General features: G+C 30.1%; 1 protein-coding gene across 1 annotated transcript; it reads right to left on the reverse strand.

Annotated features, from left to right (window-relative positions):
• Positions 1 to 320: 320 nt before the first annotated feature.
• On the reverse strand, positions 321 to 2324 carry LOC106296012 (probable N-acetyltransferase HLS1). The gene is made up of 3 exons (XM_013732054.1): positions 1990 to 2324; positions 1496 to 1671; positions 321 to 1413 (listed from the first exon to the last, which is right to left on the reverse strand). The coding sequence occupies exons 1-3, from the start codon at positions 2149 to 2151 to the stop codon at positions 540 to 542; spliced, it is 1212 nt and encodes a 403-aa protein (XP_013587508.1). The 5' UTR covers positions 2152 to 2324; the 3' UTR covers positions 321 to 539.
• Positions 2325 to 13547: the final 11223 nt, after the last annotated feature.

The raw sequence follows: 13547 nt of genomic DNA on the forward strand, positions 1-13547 counted from the left end.
ACGGTTCGTAAATGGTCATTTTTTTTTTTTTTTTCAAATCCAAAAATATCCAGGATTAATCCGAAATGCCCTTATCGCTAAGGATTCCAATAAATTTCACCGTTGCGCATGCTCTAAATGTTCTTAATTAAGAACCTTTCAATTTTCTCTTTCCTAATTTTTATTTATTTTAATTATTTAATTTTTAGAAACTCGTGTTAAGATAATTGCGGTAACGCGGCTCTGATAAGATTCGTACAGAATGTAACTACTTCATTCAACGTATTAAAACGTTCATGATACTACTCTATATAATTAAAATATTTTAACATAGCCAGAGAAACAGTATCTTAAAAAGCTAGATCCATTTACAAGACAAGAAGACACAAACCCAAAAGTGGGAGATATTGCCTCTTACCACTACTTTAACACCAACACTAACAAAAACAAAACTAAAAAGACCTAACAAGAGATCTTAAAAGAGTTTAAAGAGATCAACTCCTAATATGACATGGAAGGTTATAAAAACTATTATCAAGCGTTTTAAGTTTTAAAAGACTTTAAAACTCCCTAGGGTCCACAAAAACAGAAGCGCCAGGTGGCGATTTGGTCCAATCACCAAGAGCGCCGTCACTGTAGTCATCTCCAAGTCGTTTAATGCACCAAAGATCCTCTTCGCACGATAACACTTTCCAGTGTGGTATCCCTCGCCGCAACGGCTCTTCTCCGGCGACTTCGGTCGCCAAAACGCCGCAGCCTCCTCCCTTGGCCAGATTGTGAGCGTATCCGCACAGAGACTTCACCATCTTCGCCGCACGTGGACCTTCCCCACCAATCCCGTACATAAAATGAAGCCCAAACGGTTTAAAAACCGAGGGTATCGAAGGGAGTTTCAAAAACGGTAGCGTTTTGTCAACCACACGGGTCGTTTTAGCCACCACACGCCTCAACAGCGACGCACCACGAACCTCTAACCGGAACGAGTCTTTGCAGTTCCAAACGCTCAACACGGCCCATGACTCTAGCGGGTACTCGAGGAACTTAGCCGAACCGGGCCATGATCCAGACCCGGATCCGTAACAGCTGCCACGTGGCACCGCGACGAATGTCCCCAGAGAGAGTTTGTTATTCAGCACCGAATCAATATCTCGCGGGAAAAACTCTGTTGTGTTGAACCGGAGTCGGTACAACGACTCTGCATCGACCGGGTCCAATTTAATAACTGTGACACGACGCGAGACGTTTACTTTGTGAGCGTAAACCGGATTGACCAAAATCGACGGTTTACGAAACTCGGTGTAACCGCATTTTCCGGTGAAGAGGTTAACCGAAGCTTTGTTCTCGTTTTCAGTCGCTATATACGAATATTCTGCACCGTTCTGCATGAACCATGCTTCCATCATCTTCACGAGCTTAAACCCTACGCCTTGCCTCCTGCATAAATAATGAGTGATGATTAGTTTTAATTTACCTAATCATTTTACATGCGTGATTAGTGGGAATAACGGAACGTTACCTATGAGAAGGAGAGACACGGAGCCCCAAAACGTAGGCGAGTTTAGTGTAAAGTGGCTTAACGGTGTCGTTTTGGGACTTATGATTTAAATCGAGTTTTTTGCCACATGTAACGGTTTTGATACAACCTCTAATCATGCCCACTATCTCCTTCTTCTCCGTACCAATCTCGGCCACCTATCACAGCCATAATAAATTTTCCGTTATTAAATTTGTCATTTTTCTTAATCTTTATTAAATACAAAAAACTTTATGAGGGTGGCTACTCCATACAATTAGTTCAGAAAATATAAATGATGGGCTTTTTTATCATATCAAGAGTCGGAAGAAACATATATGGCTACAAAAATAGTTAACTTGAAAAACAAAATTAAAATTCTGTTTATGGAAATGTTTTTAGAAGATAAAAATCGGTTTTGTTTTGTTTAAAAGAGAGTAGGAAGACGGAATAACAGAAGAAGAAAAAACAAATATTGGAAGGCAATAGTAAATTACCAACATAAGAAAATAAGGTGAATGTCGGATCCTACTAATCGGGTCACCCAAAAGGTCGGTGAAGAGAGAAAGCTTGCCGCTTGGACCAACCTCGCACCGTCGCTCAACATCCTCCACACCGGCTAAGTCTCTGCTCGGGTCGTATTCTCTAACCACCGTCATATTTTGCTTTGTTTAGAGAGAGAGAGAGAAAAACAGAGCAAAGAGAAAGAGAGAATAAGTTAGAGGACGAGTGGAGTAGATAGGGTTTTATATTAGATAGGGAGGTGAGTGTGTAACTGAGAGAAGTGAGGGAAAGAGAAGCATTTATAGAAAGCTAGATATATAACGTGAGGTATAAGTAATGAACAGAGAAGCTACAAGAGTTTATAGGATTTGGATTTAAAAAGGGAATCGAAAAAGACTTACAAAAATAAATCGGCTACTTTTTTACTTATGATGAGGTTTAAAAGTTGGAGAAGGCGAGTAGTTCATGATTGAAAGAAGCTTAAAGTTCTTCTTCTCAATCCTATGTATAGCTTCTACAGTACCCATTTTGTTTTACTCCTTTTTCATAATTAATGCTTTTAACCGGTAACTGAAGGGCTCTTCCTTTTGTTTATTTAGCGGATTAGGAATTATTTTAAAATATATCCACCAAATTTTATCTAAAACACTAGCTCGCCAACAAAAAAATGTCATCATCACCAAAACATGTAATCTATAATTACAAATTCTGAGTTAATAACGCTGTAATGTCATCATCACCAAAACAAAAACGATCAAAATTTTGATGTTGGATGGGGCAATGTTTTGATCGAGTTTTCAATATTATACAAATCTTATAGCCATGCATGGATGATTGGCTTGTTTTTGTATATATAATTAACTACGGTTTCAAATAAGAAAAAACACCATGACCGAATATATTCCTTTTACTATTTTCCAAAAATTATTTAGTACTCATTTTACTACAATAGGTTACTGGAATAAATATGTAGAGATGCGTTGTGAAATACAGTAAACGTCTTTAATGGGCATTAAATCTCTAATTATTAGAAACATGAAATGTAGTTTTCCTCGCGAAGTAAAATAGCAGTAATGAGGATGAACAGGTTAATAATGGTGATTAAGACGAGCATTGATGTCGAACACTTCTTTTTTTGAAAAATTGATGTCGAAAACTTGCCCAAACGGAAGTGCTGTAAGTGGGAGTGAGAAGTGGAAATGGCGGCTATGTCTCCGTTAACTCACTATGGTTTCTCTCTCTATCTCACTCTCTCTAATTTTCGTTTTCCTTTGCCCACAAACTCACACATATCACCTTTCACATCATCGCTCTGAATGCATTGCACCATCTCCAAAGTAATGATTTACGTTAACATTTGTTTTTTTATTTTAAATGTTGTATATGTAATCAACCGTTTAATTATTTTCTTCCTATTATATACTACTACTAGATTGCTTACGATAGTTGACATTGTTTGAATGGGACAATGTTATGTTGTTTTATGAGAAATTTGGCGACATGTACGTAACAAACCCAAAAACCAACAATATAGCCATAGCATTAAGAAAGTTATGATATTTATGAAATAATTTTTATATTGTCTTTTCTTACTTTCACCTCTTTCTTTTAATTAACTTCATAAGTTTAAAAATTATTTATTTGAGTTTCTTAAATAACTATAAAAACCATAGATTTTTTTCTGTATATGAAATGTTTTGAATTTTGTAAAACTAACATATATTTATAAATTGTACATATATAAGTTATAATAAAATGTTTGTCTATTCTATTAACGAGACATAGAATATAATTAAAATTATACAATATGTATTTGTTGTATTTTTCCCTGTATTTAATTTTTCAATCTTCATCTCTATTCTTTTCCATCTTTCCTTCTTTCTATGTATATTTTTTTTTCTTTCTCTCTTATTTTTTCTTTTTCCAATATATAATGTTCAAATAATAGATTGTTGTATTATATTTTATTTACGAAATATAGAATAAAATTGTAATTATCCTCTCTCTCTCTCTCTCTCTCTCTCTCTCTCTCTCTCCCTCCCATATACGTCTACATACTATACTATATGACCATCACATATAGAATAACAAATTGTTTTAATTTGTATTATATCAACCAAATTTGCTTTTTCATATACTATATCATGCTAAACCATCTGTACTATGAACAACTATACTCTTTTATATTAGATATTATGTTTATTCCATTAAACATCTACAAATAAATAATATAAAGAAAATTAAATTCTTCTTTATTGTTAAATTTTTGTTTGAGATATCTATTATATATAGATAATATAAATAGAATGATATATGTTGTTGCGTGTGGCATACAAACGCTCACGCGTTACGGAGGACTTCAATATCTATTTACGGGGTAAAAAGACACGACTCCCAAGTCATCATGACTATATTCTTAATTGATTGGTCTCCTACGAATATACACCAAAAAGACCCTTGTTTTATAGTAGTTTTATTTTAGATCATCTACTATCATTCGCTTTTATGTGTGTTTTTAACCTGAGTTGTTGTATACTCTATCACATCTGGATTATGCAACTATTTTTCACATCAATAACAAAAATTATGATAGTTTTATTTAAAATTTTCCACCACAATAATTTTACATATATTTGCCTAAATCACAAAAATAATTTTCGTCTAATTTGTAATAGTAGCATGTTTGGCATTTGTTTTCGATGTTACTATGATGACAATACAGACTTTCAATATCTGACCACAGAATTAATACTAAGTTACCTATGCCAACTTTGTAAAAGATACACATATATATAATTGATTTTCTGTTGTTATAAACTTTAATATCACTACAAAATAAGATGTATAAGTGGTACAAAAATGTAAACTTAGAGCAATGTATCGGTGGAGTAAAAGAATCTTTAACTCATTGTTATTTTTATTTCTAAATTCTATAACAGGAAAATAGTGGTTCAACCCATTTCTATTTTTCTTTAAATAAAGATTGATATTTCTCCCCTCTAAATATAAAGTTAAGATAGCATTCTGTATTATATTCATGTATATATTTTTTTTCAAAATAATCTTTTAACTTTAAAACTTTTATATCTATAACCAACAAGATACCTTTTTAGAAAAATACAGTTTTTATAAAAATAAAATTACACTTTTTATTCACATAATAGTATTTTTAAATAGTTTAGGGAAAGTTATAATTTTATAAAAATCTTGTAAAAATTAAAAGTAAATAGGGTTAATTATCAACTTTCATGAATAATATGTATTTGTTGTAAAATTAAAATAAAATCTTTTGAAATTATTTTTCTTTAAAGACAAAAATAGAAAAAATATATTGAAAAAAAATATATCTTTATTTTAAAATTATTCTATTTTAGAGGTAAAGATAAGGAAATACACGAAGATGTTTCACAAGATTTCACCTGATCCAAAAGCAACATACAGTTTCCAAAACATCATGTCGTCATCTCCATTAACTTTCCGAGATGATGTTCGGGTATCTCACTACCAATACACTTAAAGACTGTGAATCCATGAATAATTTGTTTGTTGATTGTGCAAAACGTTGTTCCGGAGTATATCGTAACATGCACTCATGCCATCTTTCTAAGAGTGTGGAGGGAACCCCTTTAGAATGCAATCTGGTCCAGGAAAAAAGTTGCTTCAAATTTAGAGCTATAATCGGAAGTGATTATTGAAGGTTCGTAAGCAACTATTTGGTTATAATTATCTGATTATTCACATGTATGCATGATGGTATGTTTGTTGAGTGATCTAACGATAACCAAAGGGTACATATATAATGTGTTTACTTTGATACCCAATATAGATAACGAAGAAATTTTGCAATAATGTGCTAACATATTCGCTTAGCTCCAATACTAACTGTTCTTTACAAATTAAGTAAAAACTGAAATATCATTTCGATCACTACAGTAGTAATGAATTTGTAGTAACTATGTTCTTGAAAACTATCATTCAACGTTTATTGTGTAACATTTGTGTTCTGTCTGCTCTGCCGCGAATTATGCATTTGCAATACATCGTACTATTTGAAACTTCAACAATAAAGCCACGTACGTAGAGCGCATGGGGATCTGATCCAATAACCATGCGATGGTTACACGGGATAATGACTTAGCAACGTAAGACCATGATTAATGGAAGTTCTGAGAGGTGGAGTTATTAGAGCATGATTATTGGAGGGTTTTTATAGTGGAATTCTTAGCGGAATATAAGAACACGTCTCTTAACTTTTAACTAAAAAAATTAAGAATTGGCTCTTAAAACTTTTATTTAAGAAACGGTTCTTAATTTTTTTAGTTAAAAGTTAAGAGACGAATTCTTATATTTCGCTAAGAATCCCACCCTAAAAACTCCCAATAATCATGCTCTTAGGTTGTACCCGCGTGAACATGATCTCCATCCGATAGACGTAAAGCTTTAGCTAGTACACGGAAGTGCATACCATGTATTTAAGAATCGATTCTTAACATTTTTCTTTGTTAAAGTTAAAAACTGGTTTTTAAATTACGCTAAGAACTCATCCCTAAGAACTCCCGTTAATCATGGTCTAACTGTTACATAATTATCTAACATGGAAAAACCAATACATCAAACTTAACTCAAGGAAGTTTTAGAAAAAAAAAAAAAAACTCAAGGAAGTTGATAAACGATATATTGAGACTTGAATCTTAAGACTGGTCAAACCATGCAGAAGCCAGACAATAATTTTTGTTTTACCGACTTATGTCGGATAGTGTAAAATGACAATAACGTCCTTTTGTGTATATTTATTTGCTGAGAAAATGTAAATCTCAGCTGCGAATGGCGAAAGAACAAAGCGGCCGGGCAGAGGAAGTGTCAGTTCAAACATTTAAATCCTAACTTTTATAGTAGTAAACTATTTTTATTAGGTACGTGCCTTATGCTTTGGAAGACCACCAAGATAACATTATGTTGGTGTTGGCTATCCAGATCCTGAAACAAGCTTACGAATTATCTCTATACGCATAACGTCTAGGTTTACGCACTTATACCCGAATATGTCAATATGCGGTGATGTAATACCATACGATAGATACATACTTCTACGAGTTAAAATCAAATTTTATCTCTGTTGAGGTAACGGATACATATACATATTGGTTGTATATATTTATTAAGGTTTTTAGCAAGTATTATTGCAAGCAAACTTAAACACACGAACATAAAATTCACATAGAAACTAAAATAACTTTCCTCTGAGATAATGTATTAAACTATCTTGATGTTCGGTACATGTGTTAAATTCAAACGAAGTCTATATATAATACTATGTTAGTGTTAGTTGGAGATATTTGGTCATTAACTTATATCAAACTAAGACCGGATGTTCCAAGAATTACTACCAGCTATCGTCAAAGACATTAACTTTTAGTTTGCGATTATATATATATAAGAGTGAAAATGTAGGAGTGTGTGTAAGAGTGCATTATAGTAGGGAGAATAGTGGACGATAATTAAGAGTGCTTGAAATGACGTTTCATACAGAATCACGATGTTTGTGGCAGGAACAATCAGAGATCTGCTCTATGAGAAAATCAGAGATTTGTATAACCTTTTCCAATATACACTAAAATATCTACTAGTGATTATCCATTCATTTTCTTTTATTTGGAAAAAAGCAAAGTTTATCTATCAAATTAGCCTAGTCTCCTTTATCCAGAAATCTGGTTAACAAGAAGATTTGTTATCTATAAGTTCTTAGCTAAGCAAAATATATGTTTTATCACGAAACCACAAAACTAATATCAATACGGCAGTGTATTTGAATATACTGGTTATGTATAGTAGAACTATATAGTTCGTTTGAGCTATATATTATATACTAGATTTTGATCCGCGCTTAAAAACGCTGAGTTTTTTATTATAAAAAAGTTATATATGAATTAATGTTTTGAAATTGTTATACATTATTATTTCAGATTTCATCTATACATTTTTATCTTACTTTTTCATATGATTCTACAGTTTGTCGGACATGAAAAACTAAATCCGAAACCAACCTGAAAATCCATGTACAGTTCGGGTCTGAGTCATGGGAAAAATACCTATTCAATATCTAACAATTGTCGTTATAATAATTGTTGATCGTGGTTATTTATTAAAATGTAATAAATTTTAAGTTGTTGCTATAATAAAGACATGTTATGATATTTGGTTTTATATTATAGGTTGGACTAAAAAATGAAAAGGTTCAAACAACTTTTATAGGTAGATTTGTTGTGACTCATTCTCTTTTAATAGTATGGATATGGCTCAAACGAACTAAGAGCATCTCCAAAAGACACTCTATAACTTCAAATATGAAGTTTTTTGCTCTCCAAAAGGAAACTTCAAATTTAAAGTTTTGAAGAGTGAAACTCTATATTTGAAGTTTCACTACTCAAAACTTCAAATTTGAAGATTCATATTTTTGTTTGCATTTTGGTCCTTAGAGCATCTCCAAAAAGGAACTCTATTTTGAAGTTTCCAAAACTCTATATTTGAAGTTTCATTGTGTTCTTCTCCAAAAGTAAAACTTCAAACCTAACTTCAAAATTATTTATATTTTACACTATGATCCTTATATTTGTCATAGTTGATGTAAATTCATAAAACTTCAATAAATAACTAGTACATATATATGAATATTACAGAAATATTAATTAAAAAAATCTTACACTAAAATATAAAATTATAAATAAGAGTACATAATTAAATATTAAACTGCAAGAAAATACTACATTATTCCAAAAAAATATTTCCGTAATGCTCCCATATATGATCAACTAGTGCATTTCGAAGTAAGAAATGATTCTCTTTATTTTTTATTTGTAGATTACGAGCCAAAAATTGTTGAAATCGGATATCCTCATAATATGGCCGCTGATAGTTTGAAATAATCAAACGAAAAAATCCTTGATCTTTTAAACGAAAGTACAACAAGCAGGGAAAAAGGTCATGAGATGATTGAATTACAACTGAAAAATGAAGCAAAATGTTAGCTTTTAAAGAAGTAAAAAAGGAAAATAAAATATTGCTAAAAAACTTAGCTTCTATCGATGATGTTAATATTCGTGAATACATTCGATCTGAACAAGAAAGAATCGTACGAAAAAGGCGTCAAGAGCAACAACAACAATCATCTTCGGTTACACAAAATTTGTTTGGACAATATTTTGGAGATTTGGGAGGTTCCAGAGCAAATTTACCAGACTATTAGTGTTGTTATAATATTTAAATTTGAATAATAATTATGTCTTCATGTGTCTTTTGAATAAGTTTTTATTATGATTTTTTAAAATATTCTTGTTGTTTAATTCTAGTTTTAAAATATTATAAATCTTGTTTTAAAATTTTTATTTAATTTCATGTGTAAAACTTAAATTTATAAAACAAATTAGAAATATTTATGAGATATAAAAGTTTTAAGGATTAAAACAATAAACAAAAAAATATTTAAGAATTATAAATATGATGTCTAATTGTAAGGACCAATACGCAAATAAAAAGATGAAACTTCAAATTTGAAGTTTTGAAGTTCCTTTTTAGAAAGCAAAAAACTCTATATTTGGAGTTATAGAGTTTCTTTTTGAGATGCTCTTACAATTACATATTACATTTATGGTTCCTAAACATTTTCTCATTTATCATTTTAATCCTTAAAAATTTTATATCTCACAAATATTTTATTTTTTATAAATTTAAATTTTACACATAAAATTATTATTTTTTGCCAGCCACATAAAATTAAATAAAACATTAAAATAATATTTAAAGTATTTTAAAACTAGATTTAAATAACATCTATATACAAAAGAAATAACAAAAGAAAATCTTTTAAAAAATTACATGAAAAAATAACTATTACACAAATTTAAATATTACAACAACACTAATAGTTAGGCAAATTTGATCTGGAATCTTCAAAATCTCCAAATTATTGTTCAAACAAAATTTGTGTAACCGAAGATGGTTGTTGTTGTTGTTGTTTTTGATGTTATCCATATGATTCATTTTTGTTTATCCACGAGTATTAATATCATCGATAGAACTTAAGTCTTTTAGCAATATTTTATTTTCATTTTTTACTTTTTCATGTTTAATGTATTTACAAGTATTAATATCTTCCTATTTCAACAATTTTTAGCTTGTAATCTACAAATTAAAAATAAAGAGAATCATTTTTACTTCAAATGCACTAGATGATCATATATGCATTATGTAAATAATTTTATGGAATATTATGGTATTTTCTTAACTTTTAATATTAATTATGTTATTTCTATTTGAAATTTTATATTGTAAAATAATATTTAACTAATTAATATTGTTGTAATATTTTTATATACGTGCTAGTAAAAGTTTTACGAATTTAAATCAATTATGACAAATATAAGAGCCATAGTATAAAATACAAATAGTTTTGAAGTTAACTTTGAAGTTTTTTTTTGGAGAACAATACCTTTAAATTTCAAATATAGAGTTTTAGAAACTTCAAAATAAAATGTTTTTTGGAGATGCTCTAATTCTGAATTTTTTTATAATAGTTTAGATTTTTTTCCGGATGGATATTATATATAACAATATAAAGAATAAAACAGTGATAAAACTATAATCATAAGCGTTGGCAAAAAGGCTTATCTAAAATACTAAAATTCAAATAAACAATCATGTATTTGTTCCTTGAATTTGAAACAGTAAAGAACTCTGGCAATGGCATTAGAAAATGCATAGTTAAAGTGTGAATAATTGAACTCTGACGTCTCTTAGTTTTTTTAGTTAAAATCTAAGAGACCGTATCTTATATTACGATAAAAGATCTAACCTAAGAGACCTACGATAAACATGCTCTTAAGGTTTATTTCTTAATTTGGGTGAAGAAAAAATAGTCAAAGGAACAAGATGGGACTTCTGCTAGCAGTTGCAGGTTTCTTGTTTACTTTAGGTGCCTCTTGGCTATAACTCGGAGCTTCCCTCTTTCTCTTATTCCAGAATCCTATTATTGTACTGCAAATCGTTTATCTTGGCACTATATTTGTACACTCGTATAATAGGATAAACAACCATTATAAATTCAGAAATCGAATTTTCGGAGACTATTAAAGCAACTCCATTAAGAGTATGTGAGTGAACATTTCACTATTAAAATAAATACAAAAAAAAAAAAATAGTAGAGAAGGTGAGATGGGGTTTTCAAATGAAAACTTACGAAAAACCTATTAAGACATCTCCGATGGAAGTTTGACCAAAAAAAAAAAAAAAAAAAAAATCCCCAAGGGAATACTTTTTTTTCTTTTATTTTTTAGTCTTTCTCTTATTCCAGAATCCTATTATTGTACTGCAAATCGTTTATCTTGGCACTATATTTGTACACTCGTATAATAGGATAAACAACCATTATAAATTCAGAAATCGAATTTTCGGAGACTATTAAAGCAACTCCATTAAGAGTATGTGAGTGAACATTTCACTATTAAAATAAATACAAAAAAAAAAAAATAGTAGAGAAGGTGAGATGGGGTTTTCAAATGAAAACTTACGAAAAACCTATTAAGACATCTCCGATGGAAGTTTGACCAAAAAAAAAAAAAAAAAAACATCTCCAATGGAATACTTTTTTTTCTTTTATATTTTAGTGTAAAATATATAGAAAAAAAGTGTTATATTAGAGATGGTTTTTGAACTTTTTAATACCACGTATCTATTTATTGTTTACCCACATTGATTTCATTTTCATGAAAGTTTTAAATTTAATTATATAAACAAATTATACTAAAATAATAGTATAAAATTGTTGAGATACGTGCTTTGAGATACCAAAAAATAAGGTTGCTCTTACATCTTCAATAGCTGAACAAGGTAATCATCTAACATTTAACCTTAAAACTATATGTATCGTACAAATACTAGTTAATTAGTTGGATCCATATGAAGTAACTGTTATCGTGAGATACTATTAGACATTAATGCAATTGACGTGTATTGCAATGCAGAGAACATGCTACTACTTCATAGACGAAACAAATTCTGCTTTAAGCCGTTCGATTTATCTACTTTTTACCTTTCCGATAATTATAATTTATTAATTATCGGATAATTATTTTTCAAAGGTAAATGTATGTAATAGTAAGATTATATATCAATTATCTAATATTTATCAGACTAAATTTTGCACCGGCAGTCGTACACTCGTATGGATGCCAAAATATTTGCAATGTAAATAAATATTTTCGACTTGTCTTTGGATACGGATGATAAAAGAGAGTCATGGAGCGATGTGTACTGAGTACCGACGATAAAAATTGTAGAAATAATTACATATATCCATTTCATCTTCATCTTTGTGTCTCTGGTTCGTCTTGTCAAATCAAAGCCCATTCTATCATCTTTTTCATTATCATGATAAATTTCATCATCCATACACATTTGCGCGTGCATGTGAGAATGAGCAGACGACAAACGTAACCGATTCTCTCGTGCTCTTTCTATTACACATGCCGTAACCATGTTAGCTCAAAATTTGGTTAAACAGTTGGAGAGATATACGGAAAATATTGATTAAACCTTAATTAACGTTAAAAATCTTGATCCTAGGCTAGCACGGTAGCACCGTCAATCTTTTACAAATTATGTTAGAATTGAAGAGTGGGACAAAAGCAGATCTCTCGCACAAGCAGTTCTCCTGCAGTTCAATATTTTTGTTTTTTTGTGAAAAAAAACGGGAAATCTGCGTACAAATCTCATCCGCTAACATTTGGTGGTGTTGATCTGCTTTTTTTCTTTCGATAAATAATTTTTGTTACAAACACTTAACTTAAAATATATTTATCTGATTTTATAAATAATGTACGATGATCAGCTCAAACTATATAGCTCACATTAATACTATTTTTTATCATTTTAAAATTATAAAAATGATGTCCAATCGCCGACAAAACACAACATTTTCTAAAGAAAAAGATATAAATCTTTCTACATAAATATCGGCACGGATAATAATTAATATTTTTTTATGTTTTAAAATAGTTAATATATATATGTAAATGATTGAACAACAAAGTTCTGGAGACAATTGAAAGCCCTTTTTCAGGAAAAAAACAAAGTTCTCGAGAAGTTCAATAACTAATTTTATATTTTAACAGAAACATTTACCACACTAACCTAATGAACCTGGTTGACAAAAAAAAAACCTAATGAACCTAGTATGTAAGAAAATAATTCTTTTTGTAAGCGCAATCATCAATAAATCATTATAAATTTATAATCATCAAGATCTATATCCATTATAATTAAAAGCATAAATTATACTGGATTAGTTAAAATTCTTATTTTCTTTATTATTAAATTACTTAACTTCTTTATTTATTTATACGTAATAGATTTGAGGATCCCCAGTGGGGTTTAATGGGCTCTTACGGGCTTTGCTTGAGAGACATTTATTAATCGAACAGTGCCATCTTCTACGTTGCCAAAACCTTCGGTTAAATCAAAGCAGAGACATTTAAGGGGAGTTTTGATCAAAAAAAAA

Source organism: Brassica oleracea, chromosome C1 (assembly GCF_000695525.1).
Source record: "Brassica oleracea var. oleracea cultivar TO1000 chromosome C1, BOL, whole genome shotgun sequence".
Taxonomy (NCBI): Eukaryota; Viridiplantae; Streptophyta; class Magnoliopsida; order Brassicales; family Brassicaceae; genus Brassica; species Brassica oleracea.